At 38.2% G+C, this 16690-nt stretch overlaps 1 protein-coding gene across 1 annotated transcript in view; it reads left to right on the forward strand.

Moving 5' to 3' along the window:
- Window positions 1-3070: 3070 nt before the first annotated feature.
- The window catches only part of DCP1B (decapping mRNA 1B), a 58499-nt gene continuing 44879 nt past the window's right edge, over window positions 3071-16690 (forward strand). Inside the window, exons 1-3 of the mRNA XM_007092811.3 lie at window positions 3071-3260; window positions 9146-9186; window positions 14134-14261. Of these exons, the coding sequence (XP_007092873.2) occupies window positions 3111-3260; window positions 9146-9186; window positions 14134-14261 (319 nt within the window). The 5' untranslated portion in view covers window positions 3071-3110. The remainder of the gene's footprint in view (window positions 3261-9145; window positions 9187-14133; window positions 14262-16690) is intronic.

Here is a 16690-nt window from a genome sequence, read left to right on the forward strand (position 1 = left end):
TAATACTAATGATAGTACAGTTATAATAATCATAATCATAATAGCTTTTTTCATTTGCAGAACATTTTATAGATTGCAAATCTTTTTCAAGTACTCTTTCTAACTTGATCTCATTTACTCTATAAAATTGGTAGGGTGGATGTTATTTAGGATCCCTAAGTTACAGGTGAGGTCACTTGCTGAAGGTGACTGATAAAAAGAGGTTAAAGTAATTTCCCTTTCCAAAGGGTGCCTGTTCCACTATGTACTGCTGCCTGAAAAAGAAAGGAACCTTGCGCTGAAAACAACTGATAACACAGTTTCAAACCATTCCCTCCACTAGGAGAAAGAGGGCATTCATTAATTCTTTACTTCTATTATCATTTAGTACAAAATTCCTAGCAAAAAGGATGGTTTGTACAGGCAGCACAAGCAGAACATTAGAATTTGTTTAAATCATTTTAGAATCACAAACTCTTAGGGAGTATCCTGCAAACTCCTCTTTCCCCTCCATTCCAACACATTCTACACTAGGACAAATGCAAAACTTAGAGGTTATTTACACAATAAAGAAAAGAGTACTAATAAAGTAGACTGTGTATTTCTGTCTCTAGATTATTATGCCCTAAAAAGTCAATTTATATTTGTTTACAAGTATTCATACATAGCTACAAAACCAAACGTTTTTCAGTTATATCCCTATTTTCAAACAAGTTAAACATATTCTGTTCCTGAAATTACCTTTATGGATTAGGTGGTGAATTCTATCTTAGTCATTGCAATGGTATAAAAATCACAGACCTGGACATTATTTATCATACTACAAACTTGTCTTAAATTGTGGTGTACAAATTTAAATACCAAGTATTAGCACATGTTTTATCTCATAATGACAGTTATAAAATAATCATGAAACCCCAAAGTTACCAATAGATGTTCAAGGTATCATAATGAGGCTTTTGGAAACACAGTGGAAGTATGCCAGCAGTTTGGAAGCCAATGGAAGTTGAAGTGATAGGGATTAAAAAAGAATTCGCCTATTGTAAATGGTCTTTTTACTAACATAGAGCCTGCAATTTACTATATTTGGATAAGAAATGACCTGTTTTACACAGGTTATTCAAATAGAAATTAGGTAGAAGTCTGTCTTTATCCTAGAAGGCTAGAGCTTAAAGAGTTTGGAGAAAAATAATTTTATTTATTTAAATGTTTATTCAGTTTTGAGAGAGGATGAGCGGGGGAGGGGCAGAGAGAGACAGGGATAGAGGATCTGAAGTGGGCTCCACGATGAAAGCAGAGAGCTTGATATGGGGCTCAAACTCATAACTGTGAGATCATGACCTGAGCAGAAGTCAGACACTGAATCAACTGAGCTACCCAGGCGCCCTGAGAAAAGCAATCTTAAAAAACAGAACAAAGTTCTGTGGGCCAGGAGATGAACAATATGGCAATGCTGAAGTCATTGCGACATTATCATTTTTGAGTGTTATTTCTAATCCTCAAGGTTTTTCCCCTTTTTCTTTTTTTCTTACACTATGTAAAGTTTTTTTTTTTTTTAAGATTCAATTTTTCAATCTCCCTCAGAATGTAAACTCTGAAAGATCAGGACTTGATATATTTGGTTCTTTTATCCCAACTCAGATTCCAGTATTTTATAAGTCAAGAGCTCTTAAAAGAAAAAAAAAAAAAAGACATTTAATAAGTAAATTTAAGCATCTCATGGTTTAGTTCAATAGAGTGAGCATTTACTAAGTTTCTATTCACAAGGCATTGGACCAACTGCTAGGGAGACAACTAGGGTGTATCTGTGTTCCCTAAAATATTGGGAAAGGTAGACTTTGCCCACTGGCCTCAAGATACAAAGGCAAATTCCTTTGTAAAAGAAATGTTAAACATTTACTAAAAGATTTTAACAAAAAGGTACATCCAGTTATACATAATCAAACTGACGAATGTTCATCTTCTCTCAAGGTTTAAAGACCAAATCCTTATCACAGACTTTGTAAATGCCTACTGACCTCATCAGAAAAGACCTCAAGTACTGAGAAGCTGTCCAACTTGTGGTAGTAGATATATGTTTTCTAAACTTCGATTTCTTGCTTGAAAGCTCAAAAATTATCATTGGCAACAATAATTGTCCTTGTTTTCCTGAAAGTGACAGATGCATGTTATTTATTTTTGAAAAAATGTCTATCAAATATGTCTGAATAACCATAGTTTGCCCATCTTTCTTTCAAGTAAAAATAGTGTTCTATGAAAATAAAAATAAAATATACTAACTCGGCTTTTAACTCAAGCACAGAAGTGTTTTCATGGAGACAAATATACAGTACTCTCATATTCAGCACATGTGCTTTGAACATACTTCTTTCTTATTTTTTCACACAGAATTTAAAAAGTGAACCAAAGAGTTAGACTCTAATAAAGTCAATAGTTTTTACTGCTTTATTGAGAACACTCTTAAGTGACACTGGCTTTTACAGTGTGGTACCGCCGCCTTGATTCTTCCTAAGACACCTGCACTTTTACCGCCATGGTTTTTGCACCATTGGTGCAAATGTCAGCACAGTGAAAGAGGCAAATATATATTAGTATTGCCATGAAAATGGCTCCGACCTGGCCGATTACTGAAAGGGTCTCAAGAACTACCAGGGGGTTTGAGAACCACGCTTTGAGAAGCTGTAGGTGTTAGCGCCTACAGAAATCACAGTTCTGTTTCTCCTCAGTTATTAATGCTTGAGGCTTGAGGCTTATTATTATAGATTTGATCACTGAGCGTCAAAGAAAATACATGCCAAGACGTCGAACACATCCAAGAGATACACCCTATTGCGCGTGCAGCTCCAAGGCTCACAGAAGAAGAAAACAGTTCTTGGGGAGGGGGTACAGGATTCAGACCTCCAGCCTGGGCTTGCCGTTGCCAGTGGCAACGATCGTCGCCGGCGGGAGTGCGGCCATCGATTAGTAATGTCTTGCGTCCGTCACAGGAGGTGGGGGCATGGCTGGAGAAGGAAGGCCTCCCTGGACTTGCGGTCGCCGCGTGTTTTCGGTTGCAAGGTGGCTCGCTCGTTCTGCGATCTATTGAGAGTGGCTTCCGACAGCTCGGGGTTGATGTCGGGGAGGGAGGGAAGATGGCGGCCGTGGCAGCGGGCGGCCTGGTGGGAAAGGGGCGCGACATCAGCCTGGCGGCCCTGCAGCGCCACGACCCCTATATCAACCGCATCGTGGACGTAGCCAGCCAGGTGGCTCTGTACACTTTCGGCCATCGGGCCAACGAGTGGGTGCGTGCGGACGCGACGGGGCCGTGCAGGCAGGGATAGGGTGGGGACGGGGTGGTCAGACTCGGGGCTCCAGAACCCGGTGAGGGGGACCAGACGCTGACGCCCTGGAGGTGGATGGAGGTGGATGGTGGTGGATCGCGGCCTGAGGCCGAAGCTGTGGCAGTTAGACTCCTGGGCCGAAGGTTTTGGGGGAGAGGGAGGCCGCTCTGAGAAGCCACCTGAAGTTGGGGAAAAGACTTAAATATCTACGATACCCCACGTGGGGAGACCAGACCGATCAGGGACGGGACCCTGAGAGCTGAAGGAAGGAGGGGGCCCTGATGTTTCGAGGCCGGAAGACTGATGTACTACGAGAAAGTAAAGCAGGGTTCTGTTACAGTAAAACGTGGCTGTAGGGGAGGCAGAGTTAGGGGACGGATGGACAAACCGAGTTCTGGTTCTGGAACATCTGTCTTAGATGGGACGAAGAGAAGTGAAGCCTTGGTAGAAGTTGTGAACTCAGGGAATACACCAAGAAAAGAGCAAGCATCGGGAGATCAAGGACAAAATGGGGCTGGGTCTAACACTTCGAAGGAGGCTGACGCTCTTGGGATAATCATTACACCACAGCCTACCAAGACCAAAATGGGTTTAAAATCTGAGTCCGTTTGGGAGCTGAATTATTTAGTGCACTTTTCAAAGCAAAACCCCAGTAAATAGCAGTGGGATAAAATTTAATTTTCCTCACAGTTAGAATGGGGTAGGAGCACAAGACACTTGTGTCCTGTTGCAGGAATTACTGCGTGTGATTCTGTAACCCACCCACTTGAATATAGAGATGTGATTTTTCTCTTTTCCTCGTATTGATTTTTGTCCCAAATAATATTAATCCATCCATTATATAGCCATCCATCATTTTTAAATAAGTTAGAAAACAGTATAAAGAATAAGGCCTAGATTAATGGATTTCAGGTGATTTTTTAAATGTATTCTCCAAGACATCAAAATTCAAGCAAGGAAAACATGCATATTGAACAAATTCACATATTTTTTAACATTTGCATTTGTAAATGTACATAGCCTCCTTATCTCTAGTGTGGATCTTGAGCAGTCTGTAATAAAAATTCACCTGAAAATCATTAACAAAAGTAAAAAGATTGAAAAGGAGACCCAAAAATGGGGGAGAAGAGAATAGCTTTGCCTGAAGTTCTTAACTGAGGAAATTTACTGGAATGGAGCAAGGAATTTAGGTCTGTACTCCTAGTAATCATGCAAAAAAGGAAAATGGGAGAGCTCTTTAATATTCATTGCTCTGTAATAGAAAGTATGCCACTTAGTCAGGAGAGAGGTTATTTCTTCCTAATTTTCAGGAGAATTTGTCACCTGGGTCTTTATTTAAAGACATTAAGCAATGTACTGGATAATTTCATCAATGACAATTTAGAAAAAATACAAGGATATTCTATACCTGTATTACTATTATACTGCTCTAGTAAAAAAAAAAAAAAAAAAAGGGGCGCCTGGGTGGCGCAGTCGGTTGGGCGTCCGACTTCAGCCAGGTCATGATCTCGCAGTCCGTGAGTTCGAGCCCCGCGTCAGGCTCTGGGCTGATGGCTCGGAGCCTGGAGCCTGTTTCCGATTCTGTGTCTCCCTCTCTCTCTGCCCCTCCCCCGTTCATGCTCTGTCTCTCTCTGTCCCAAAAATAAATAAATGTTGAAAAAAAAAATTAAAAAAAAAAAAAAAAAGGCCAAAGGCATAATGTGTTAATTCTGTCAAGGTAATTTTGTAGTAGATAAGGACAGAGGATGTATAGTCCTGTGAACTGACTGAACAGTGGGAGTAGAGTCTGGAGAATCTTGAGATATTGTTAACATGTAGAGGAGAACATTAATCATGGAAAACAATTGTCCCCTATGTAGGCTTTTGACAGGATCTGTATGATAGATACCTGTTAAAATAGTTACAGAGGTTTATTAGATAGCCAGTGAAGTCCTTCTAAAGCCTCATCAAAAGGCAGAAGTGTCACAGTGCGTTATTTACAGGAGTTATGTTTTCCTGCTTCCTGGACTTGTTGCCTTCAGACGGGGCATATTTCATTCAGTAAAAGGTCATTCTTTCAAAGTACTGATCTTCAAGGCTGTGGTAGCCGGAAAAAAGAGACCTAGTTCAGATGCAGAGCAGTTGCTGAGGGTAAATGGTTTGTCACCACTCTCTCCATATGCCATCACTTGGCCTCAGGATGGGACCCTTTTGAATATAAACCTAATAAAAGTTTAACGAACAGTCTTGAGATTGGAGGTGAAAGTATATGCAAGAAAGCAGATGGGATGTAACGGAGGAGAATTCTTACTACACTGTAATAGATGAAGAATGACTTCAGGCATTCAGAGCAGGAGGTATTAGTAATAAAGGGTAGATAGAAAATGAGGTACTTGAAGGAAGGATTAAGAAAGATTATGTCATGACTGGGATGGGAATTTTAGAGCTGGAACTACTTCCCATTATCTGGAAAGACTGCTCCCCCACAAATCCCTATGTGTCAGTTGAAGAGTATAACCTTATTTATTTTCATGTCAGTCCTCAGCAGTGGTTTGTAACTAGTTTTGACTTTGTCTCCAGGGAACTTGTTGCTGGCATCCAAAGGATGGAGGCAAGAGCTGCTGCTAAATACCCTGCACACAGGACAAGCCCTGTGACAAAGATTTATCTGGCCCCAGATGTTGAAAGTGCTGAGTTTGAGAAATTGCTTCAGAGTGACTTTTGTCCTCTTGTTTCTAGCTAGTGGTTTTCTAAGTTTTCTGTGTATCGAAATCACTTGGAGTTTTAAATGGTGTAACCTGCCAGATCAAAATCTCTGGGTGTGAAGTCCAGGCATTTGCTATTTGTTAAAAGCTTCACAGTTGACTTAGGTGCTACATGCATGACTGAGAGAGACCGATTTATGAGGATAAATGGAGACCTACTTTTTCATTATATTAACATAGATAATCAGAAATGCAGAGATTGCTTTGGGTTGTTTCAAAAGTGCCAAATACTATGCCAAGTCCCAATAATTTGCCAGCTAGCACTGTTTTATATTCCATTTTATTATTTTAAATTTTGAACTGCTTAGTTTTTTTAATACATGTTAGATTTTATAATGAAGTGTAATATTAAACCATTAAATTGTACTTTTAAAATTTTAGCTAAAATTCCCCAGAACTATAAACTAATGATTTAACATAGAAGTCCTCCTTGCCTGGAGGAGCTAAGGAGGACCTAATAAAATCTTGTTCTAACTATACCCCAGAACCTCAACCCTGGGCTTTGCCCGGGGGGGGGGGGGGAATCTGGTTACCCTTGGATAACTCTGGAGGCACCAGGAAAATGCACGCATGAATTAGAGCTGTTCAGCTATGATAGATCAGAATTTACATTAACAAAGTCCTTTTTATCCAGTTGTAACAGAGCACTTAAAATATGTTTTTCAAAAAAATATGTGTTTTCCATCAAGATCTGAGTGGTATAGACTGGTTCTATCTTTTCAGTGGAGAAACTAGCTAAGAATGAAGAATAAACTAGCTAGCCCAGTATGACCTGGAAAGAACCCTACTCTGAGTATTCATAATCAGGATTTAAGAAATCCCTTATACACTTTAATTCAGTGCTGATGACAGTGCTCATGGTGGGCAGTGGACACAGTGGATTTTGTTTGGTGCAGACTTACCTAGTTACTTGGGTCTGGATCCCAAGGAAAACTCCAAAGCTGTTGCCTGATGATATTCATTATACAGGGAGACCAGACTGGTGGTATTGGGGTGTGGAAGTATGGCCCCTAGCCATTCACAGAGAATTTCTAACTTTTTAAGGACCTGTTGCAATTGAAGATGGCCACAAATTCTTTAACACTTTATCAAGAGGGGGGTCCATTACCTTGAGGACCCTATGCTAAGTGAAATAAGTCAGAGGAAGAAATAACCAATACCATATGATTTCACTTATATGTGGAATAAAAAAAATTGCTTATTACCAGTTGGAGAATAATTTCAGAAGAAACATGCCTTTTATATTTCTGATTCTGGATTTTCAAAACTAAAATTGGGCATTAAAGTATTTTTTATTTTTATTTTTTTTAAGAAAAGGTAATTTCTATTACTATTTCATGGAGGAAGAAAGGAAACAAGTCAAAAACTTTTAGCTTTATGTGTACCAATCCATAGAAACAGACTGGTTTGGATCACTAAGATGAAACAGTCCAAGGTCAAATACTGGAAGACAGAAAAGTGTTTTGGCCTTGCAGCAAGTGCCCCTAGCAATACATATATATAGGCTCTTAGTCTAGTTTCTTCACCAGTACATATCTCAATTTCAGTTTCTTATAAATGTAATAATCCAAAAATTTAATCTCTACTTCTTTTTTTTTTTTTAATGTTTATTTTTGAGAGACAGACAGAGTGTGAGTGGGGAAGGGGCAGAGAGAGAGAGAGACACACACACAGAATCTAAAACAGGCTCCAGGCTCTGAGCTGTCCACACAGAGCCCGATGTGGGGCTCGAACTCACTAACCAGGGATCATGACCTGAAGCAAAGTCAGATGCTTACCCGATTGAGCCACCCAGGTGCCCCAATATTTACAAATTATTCTTAAATTAATTTTTTTTAACGTTTATTTATTTTTGAGACAGAGCATGAACAGGGGAGGGTGAGAGAGAGAGGGAGACACAGAATCTGAAACACGCTCCAGGCTCTGAGCTGTCAGCACAGAACCCGACGCGGGGCTCAAACTCACAGACCACGGGATCATGACCTGAGCTGAAGTCGGACGCCCAACCAACTGAGCCACCCAGGCGCCCCTTATGTGCCTTTAAAAAAGGCATGTAAGGCACTGGCTGGCTCAGTCGGTAGAACATGTGACTCTTATTCTCAGGGTTGCAAGTTTGAGTCCCATGTTGGGTGTGGAGATTATTTAAAAATATATCTTTAAAAAATTACCACTTGATATTATATACCCTTGTTCTTAAAGAGTATATTTCTCCTACAACTACAGTGTACTTAAATTTCAAATGATTTTGATAATAGAGATTAATAATAAAATATTAGGTTAAATGGAATGCTGAAACTAAAACATGTAAATAACAAAAGTGCCTTTGAAATTCTGAATTATAACTTGTTTTCTGTTAAAACTTATTATGCATTATATTGATGAACATTTTCATCATGGCCTGGGCCCCTGTCTTCAGAGAGATGGAAGAGAGCCTTTCCAAATGAACTGAAATGAGTTGATCACTTTAACTTTACCACTTAACCAGTTTCTGTGACATTTCTTGAGTCCTAGCCTAGCAATGTTTCTAACTTGATTTCAAAGATCCAAACTAGACTCTAAATATTCCACACCATGTTGGTGATTAATTTTTCTGAAAACTACAGCATTGTTCCACTCTTCTATGTTGTAGTCAAAGTAGAGTTATTATTGGCAGATCATCTGCTCTCCTAGGTGACAGGATATGGCAAGAGATAATGAACCCAGAAAATAGAAGCGTAATGAAAGGCAGACATGAGTGATTTGCGCAGCTTGCCATATACTCCGCTCACAGGATAGAGAAGGCAGCACACTTTTAGTCTCCTCTTTCAAATGAAATCCATGGAGCAAATTTTTGTATTGTTTTAGCCAGAGGTGTGTTGCTGTCCCTGTCTTTGGTGAAAAGAGATAATGATGGTTTATTTTGTAAACGACAAAAGGAGAATGGATGCTTCCCGATGTCGAATCAGCAGGGCTACTGCCAGGCTGAGGCAGTACTGCTTTCCTCCTTGTCCTAGGAATATTACATAGATTGGCCCTACTTGAAATGGAATGTTCTCTAGCTTCTGTGAAAGTTACTATTAATGAAGAAAATATATATATTTTGCTGTGTTGTTTTTTTTTTAGGAAAAGACTGATGTGGAAGGAACTTTATTTGTTTACACAAGGTAAGAAAATTTTACTTTTACAAAGAAACTGACAGTCTTTGAAAGAATATGTTGACTCCATTGTGTCCCTCTTCCTCAAATGTAGTTTTATTTCAAAAAGAAGAAAAAAACCTGAATCTTAGTTTGAAGTTATTAGTTGATATAAAGAAGAGAATACTGAGTAATGTCACTTGGTAGCATGTGAGGAATACTAATTGCAGAATGTAACTTAAACTCCAATACAGACAAACTTAAATCTTGGTGTTCTTTTATATATATATATATATCTATCTATATATATATATATTTTTTTTTAAGTTTATTTATTTAAAGAGAGACAGAGACAACATGAGTGGGGAAGGGGCAGAGAGAGACGGAGAGAGAATTCTAAGCACTGCCTGTGCAGACCCCAATGTGGGGCTTGAACTCACTAAACCATGAGATCATGACCTGAGCTGAAATCAAGAGTTGGATGCTTAATCGACTAAGCCAGCCAGGTGCCCCTTTGCATTCTTTTAAAAATAGTATTAAGTATTTATCCTTTAATTCAAATTAATGGTACAAGGTCCTTGAATATAATGCATTGGCAAGGAGAGAAGTACACTATTAAGAATATCAGATTATTTAATCATTATTTGGAAAAAGATTTTATTGGTCACCTCACCACACACCCGCCTTTGACTCTTTAAAGAAATATGCACCAAAATTAAAGATGTCTTTGAGTCTTCCATTATATAGTCAATAGAATGTGTTTCAGGATAGATTTAATAAACTCAAGTTTTTTGTCATTTGTATCAGAAATTGTTAACATCATATATGCATACAGATACATGTAGTATGTATATTGTCTTAATAGCTAAATGTCTTATTCACATAAAATGTCATAGCTAAGGCCCATCATTGTCAGTGGGAGGACAAAGATAAAATACAAAGGCCTAGTACAAACCCTCTTAGAGCAAAGTTTCTTTTTTTTTTTTTTATATTTATATATTAAGTATATTTTTTTTTAATTTTTTTTTAATGTTTATTTTTGACAGAGAGAGAGACAGAGCGTGAGCAGGGGAGGGATAGAGAGAGAGGGAGACACAGAATCTGAAGCAGGCTCCAGGCTCCGAGCTGTCAGCACAGAGCATGCTGCGGGGCTCGAACTTACAGACCGTGAGATCATGACCTGAGCTGAAGTCAGACGCTCAACCGACTGAGCCACCCAGGTGCCCCTAAGTATCTATTTTTGAGAGAGAGAAACAGCACAAGCTGGGAGAGGAGAGACAGGACCTGAAGCAGGCTCAGCACTAACAGCAGAGAGCCTGACACTGGCCTCAAACTCACAAACCATAAGATTATGACCTGAGCCAAAGTCAGGCGCTTAACCAACTAAGCCACCCAGGTGCCCCAAGAGCAAACAGTTTCACTGGGGAGATAGAAAATGCACACACACACACACACACAGAGACACACACGCAAGTATATATTTTTTACACATTCACATTTAAAGATACCCCCCCCCCAAATAAACATAAACCCCAATACAGATAGCCTATCCTCACGGCCAGTTGATAGGTTATAAGCAATGAATGGGCTGCTGTGATTCTGGAAGGCATTTTAGAATTGGTGAGTCTCAAGTAGGCCTTAGGAATAAGGTAGTACTTGACTTGCATAGAAGAGAGGGAAGGGCTGTCTCAACAGGAAGAATTTTGGAAGCCGAGGCATAGAACCCAGTGTGGTGAAGGAACAGTAAGGAAAATGACTTGTGGCTGCAGAGAGTTTTTACTGGTTTATGTTAGTTAGGAGACAGTGAGGGTGAAGAGATTTTGCTGGCTTAGAATGTCAGACTATGGATTTTGACATTTATTTTCTTAGCAGTAGGGAGTCCTTGAAGGTTTATGACCAGGGAAATAATAGTTCTGGCAAAATGTGTGGGGTAAGTCAGTACATTAGCATTATGAAGATGCACTGATTCCAGAAGAAGTTGGAGTTAGGACATTGGACAGATTATTGCAGTGGAGTAGATATGAGATGAGGAGGGGAGGGACTAAAATGGTAGGAGTGGAGCTGGAGAAGATTTCTTGAAACATTGCACATATAGAAGGAGTGATGAAATTTTTTCAATAAATTTAAAAAATGGAAGTTTTGAAAGGGAAGACTGAAAAACTGACAGAACCAGGAGCAGAATGGAAAGACAGGAGGTCGAGAATCTGGGCTGAAAATAATTTTATTTTGAAATAACGATTTTGGAATGATAGCAGGGCATTCAGGTGGAGATGCCCGGTCCCGGTCAGGGATGGAGATACAGAGTTTGGAGTTATCTGCCTTAATTTGGTCATTGAAGCCATGAGAGAATGAGTGTTCTCTGAAGGACAGGAAAGTGACAAAAGCTAATGGTCAAGTTTTAGGGCCCCAGAGAGATGGAGAAGAGCCAGCCGTACAAATACAAGCAAAATGAGAATGGTACAGAGGCCAGATGCGGGCACCATGCAGGAATGGTGGAAGAGTGTGCAGGTGCAGGTGCAGGCGGAGGCCATAGTGGGAGCGGAAACAAAGGAATGGATGAACGAGGTAAGGAGGAGGTCCAGTTTCTTCAAGGTTTCAGAAAAGTGGGAGTGCCCAAGAGCCGTTGGCTATTTCAGTTTACATTCCACAGTACCAGAGCATACCACCAAGTGAGTGTCTTCAGTAGAGTGTAGATTACTCTTGAGAATTCTGAAGTGTGGAAAGAAAACCAAACGGTTGAACTCTGATATATGCTAAGCACACAAATGACACATTCTCATTCATTTTTCACATGTATTAATCTTTTGAGAAGTGAAAGAAAAGATGTGTTCATATACATTAATGATTTATTTTAGGGATTTTTAGTAGGGTCTCTCTCTCTCTCTCTCTCTCTTGTCTGCAGAAGATTAACAAATTATACCTTTTTGTACCCCCCAAAAATGTAGATTTTGCATTCTCAAGTATTTCTTAATATACTCTGAGTTCCAAATGGAGCTGTCACTTAAACCATTAAGTTGAGAAACAACTCTTTCCCTGTTCCTTAATCTCTTCCCCATATCTAACTCCTCAACAATAGGAGCTTCTCCCATCTCTCTCCTCTTCCCCCCCCACTAGGGGGGAGGTACACCAACCCCCCTCCACTCCCCCCCGCCGACCAGATAGATGTCAGATTCTAGCATGTTGAGGTCTTTTCTCAGTAGAGAATGACAGAAAGCTCATAAAAGTCAGAAGGGAGTGTTTAGTACAGGTAATGGAGCTGCTGGTGATAATATTTTGACTTCTGTTACGGATATTGCTTTAAAGCAACTGGCACATTTATCCCCTGAGCCTATTTTATAAATTATGAGATGATATAATAACCATACTATTACAGAGGTGAGGTCCTATTGTGATAATGAAATACTTGAAGAATCAAATTCTGATTCTGTATAAAAACACCTAAAACACTTAAAAAATTATTTCTTTATTTCCTCCCATGGCTTGCTTTCTGTGATAGAGAGTTCATAGAGACACCCACTGGTGATTTTTGAGCTTGACACTTCCAAAGGACCCTCTGTCAGAGATCTCTGGAACTCAGTTTTCATACTTTCTGAGAATTTAAGTTGAAATGATTGTAATGATTATTTCTAGTATTGGTTATATGCCCACCTCTGCTTTACCTCTTTGTAAAATAAGTTACACAATGATTGCCTTCCATCAACTTTAAAATTGGAAGTCTCAAAAGAAAATTCTGTAGGTGGTACTGTAGCTTTATTTTACTTCTTTATTAGCATTAAATGGCTAAGGTGAAATAAAATTAAAACATGAACACCTTTCCTTCCTATTGCTCACAACATTTCTGTGGGTTTGTTACCCTGCTGCCCTAGTTTCAAGTAAATAAATGAATTCTGCTTGCTTCATTTTCAGCATAGAAGCATTTGGTGTTTCATTTGTCACCAGAAGTTGCACAGTTGGATTACTATATGGCTGTCACCCAAGAGTAGACAAATGCACATGTAGTTGGTAGAGTTCTACTTGGTGTAAAATTTGGGCTCTTTCTGCCTGACAGAGAGTAGGCACTGACAGTTTATTCAATGAAACAAAAAATAAAAATCACTAAATGCCACATTTTTATGGAGAAAAACTTTTATACTGGTTTATCTGTGAAGCTGTTTGCTTACTTCTGTAATGTTTTAATTGTACTGAATCTCTTTACAAGTTTGTTGACCAGAGTGAGTGGCATCATTTCTCTAAATTTCAAACCGACACAAACATTTTCTATGAAAAATTTCTTCATTATGATTGTGATGTGCATTCTCTATTAACTATCAAGATTCTTCAAAAGTGTGTCTGTAATTTTTTAAAGTGGTTAATATTCCTGCCTTAAAGGAATTTACAACCTAAATAGGGAAACAAGGTATCTCTACACACATAGCTAAATGAGTAAGACTTGATTTTGCCAAAGGAACAGCAATGGCAGTCATGCTGTATGTGTTACATATGAAGTGGTGCATAAATTAGTACATTAATTCTATTAGTCAATAGTAAAGAATCATTGCTTTAGGAGCACCTGGGTGACTCAGTTGGTTATGTGTCTGACTCTTGATTTTGGCTCAGGTCATGGGATCGAACCCCACATCAGGCTCCGTGCTGAGCATGGAACCTTCTTAGAATTCTCTCTCTCTCTCTCTGTCTCTCTCTCTCTGCTCCTCTCCCCTGCTAGCTCTCTCTCTCTCTGTCTCTCACTCTGTTTCTCTCACTCTCTCTCCCTCTCAAAATAAATAAATAAACATTAAAAAAAAGAAACCTTAAAAAGAATCATTGCTTTGTATGTGTACAGTCTGCTTGCACAAAGCTGTATATATATATATATATATACACACACACACACACATATGCAAAAAGGTTGAGAGACATTCAAATACTAGTTCTACTAAAAGTGTACTTCTGTTGAATAACTTGTCTTTTGATATCCTCCCCACCCCTTGTGATTTTTAGGTCTGCTTCTCCAAAGCATGGGTTCACCATTATGAATAGGTTGAGCATGGAAAACAGGACAGAACCCATTACTAAAGACCTGGATTTCCAGCTCCAGGACCCTTTCCTTCTCTACAGAAATGCCAGATGTGAGTCTTTCTTAATGCATTTGGTAGTTTTATTTCTGCAGTTTGGCCAAGTGTTTTAAATTGTATAGTGGATGTGTTTGTGTTTGTGTTTAGTATCAGCATCAGTTAGCTTGGGAAATGCATGTCCCGTTGAGAGGGAATATCTTCTTCCTTGAGAAAGTTTAAATGAAAACAATGTGATATGATGATGGAAGTATTTGAACCCTGTCTTTTGCAGTTAGACCACTTTGTAGTAGAACCCACTGGAGATTTTAAGCCTGAGCAGGGCTAGGTGAGGTGAATTCTTGGTCAGGAGACTATAGAGGGACAGACACATAGGCAGTGTACAGATACAGAATTAGTGATTCAGCTAGTGGCACTTTTTCCTTATGTATCACTTTTGACTGAACATCCTGACAGGATGTTTGAGGGAGAGGGCCTATATTCTAGAATTGCCATCTTTTGAACATATAGTAAATGAAAAACCAAAGCCAAAAGAGTTTTGCTCATTACGAATTTCATAACACTTTATAATGTTCAACGTTACATAACACTTTGTAGTATTAGATAACTAACTAGGCCTTGTCTGATTTGAAATGAGGTAGCAATGACCTATCCGATATTCTCTCTCCATTTTACTCTTATATCTTATCTGACCATTTGTGTTGAACTATTGGGCAGCCCAGAGAAGAATGATGAAAAGTATATAAACTGCAGGAACATCTCCATACACAGAAAATGAGAGCATCCTTAAATATAAATTGTATGCGCATGCACATGATCTGTGCTTTATGCGTAACTTGCAGAAAGACTTTGCAGTTAGGAAATGTTTTCCATACGTTTGCCACCTTGCTTTTGAGGTCAAGGTACAAGAAGTTGCTGACTGTATACTCTTCAGTGTAATTTTAATAATGAATGTAATGCAAATAATATTTAATGTTTTAACTTCAGTGAATTGTTTTGAAATATAGTATTTTAACTTATATTCACATATAATTAAGTTGTCATGAAAGGTGGTCATCTATTATTTAGAGAATACAGTTAAATTCTTATGAGAAAAAAAGCCATTAAAACTGTAACATGACTTACCAATGGTAAGTCCTGTGAAGTAAAAAAAATAGTAATATAGGGAAAATTTTGTTCTTTACTCCTATTTCTTTGGTGGGAGTGTAGTTAAGTCAATTGTAGCTTATAGGTATTTGAATTATTTGTATGCTTATAGTTCTGTCAGGTTTTATTTTTTTAGATTATTAGATTCTATGCCAAATTAATATACAATTCAAATCCTAATAAAATAACCACAAAAATAAATATAAATGACTTTAGTGATTTATAATAATCCTTTTTGTTTGCTCTTACTTGGGATAAATACTTGGTCTAGTCAGTATAGATGGTATTTTATTTTAAATTCTTATCACAGTATTATGTATTATATATCACATACTATGTCAAAAATATAAAAATACAAATTCTCTTTAAGGTGGTTGATTTAAAAAACAGCTTTCCTAAGTCCCACAGGGTTTATCTAATAAGAAATACTGTTCGGATATAATAAACCTATTAAGCTTTGCCGTGGCTTTATAGTAGGGTCGCCCCAAGCTGCCTCTGCTCTCTAGTAGGGTCTCCCCAAGCTGCAAGCAGCCATGGAGCACTGGACATGTGGCCAGTCTGAATTGAGCTGTGCTGTGAGTATAAAATACACACAGATTTGCAAAGACTTACTATCAAAAAAGAATGTAAAAAAAATCTAATTAATAATTTTATATTGATTTACCTTTTGAAATGATAATATTTTGAATTATTGAGTTAAATAAAATATACTATTAAAATTAATTTCACCTGCTTCTTTTAATTTTTATTTAATATTACATATGTGGCTCACATTTGTGGTTTGTCTTATATTTCCATTGAACAGCACTGTTCTAGGCATTTTCATTTATTTTACCATATTTTGTAATCACAATTTTGTAGTGTAGACATTTTCACCAGATGAGAAAAGTGAGGCTCAATGAGATGACAGACCTGACAGAAACCCATAAATTCTGCTTTTTTTTTTTTTTTTTTTTTTTTGCTTTTTCTACATCACCTGTACTGTTCTCTGCACTATTAAACACGAATGCAAATTGAAGGCAGCCTTTGGGATGCATAACAAAATATTTCTCATAAATTTCCATAAGAAAGAAATGAAATCGGTTAAACAACAAAGAATGGTAGGGAATGGATCTATTTACCTTTCTGGGTTTATTTGCTTTTTATTTTCTCCTTAATATCTGGTACTAATTGCCTTTGCAGCCGTAGTCTTTGGTTTTTGTTCATTTGTAAAAGCCTTTTCAGTCTCTGACATCAAAGGTTCACAGAAGAGTTTACCCCAGGTGCTTTCAGAGTTTCAGATACCTCTCAAATGTTTCTGAATTCAAATACTCTATGTAATGATTGCTTATGGTTTACAT

Source organism: Panthera tigris, chromosome B4 (assembly GCF_018350195.1).
Source record: "Panthera tigris isolate Pti1 chromosome B4, P.tigris_Pti1_mat1.1, whole genome shotgun sequence".
In the NCBI taxonomy this organism is placed as follows: Eukaryota; Metazoa; Chordata; class Mammalia; order Carnivora; family Felidae; genus Panthera; species Panthera tigris.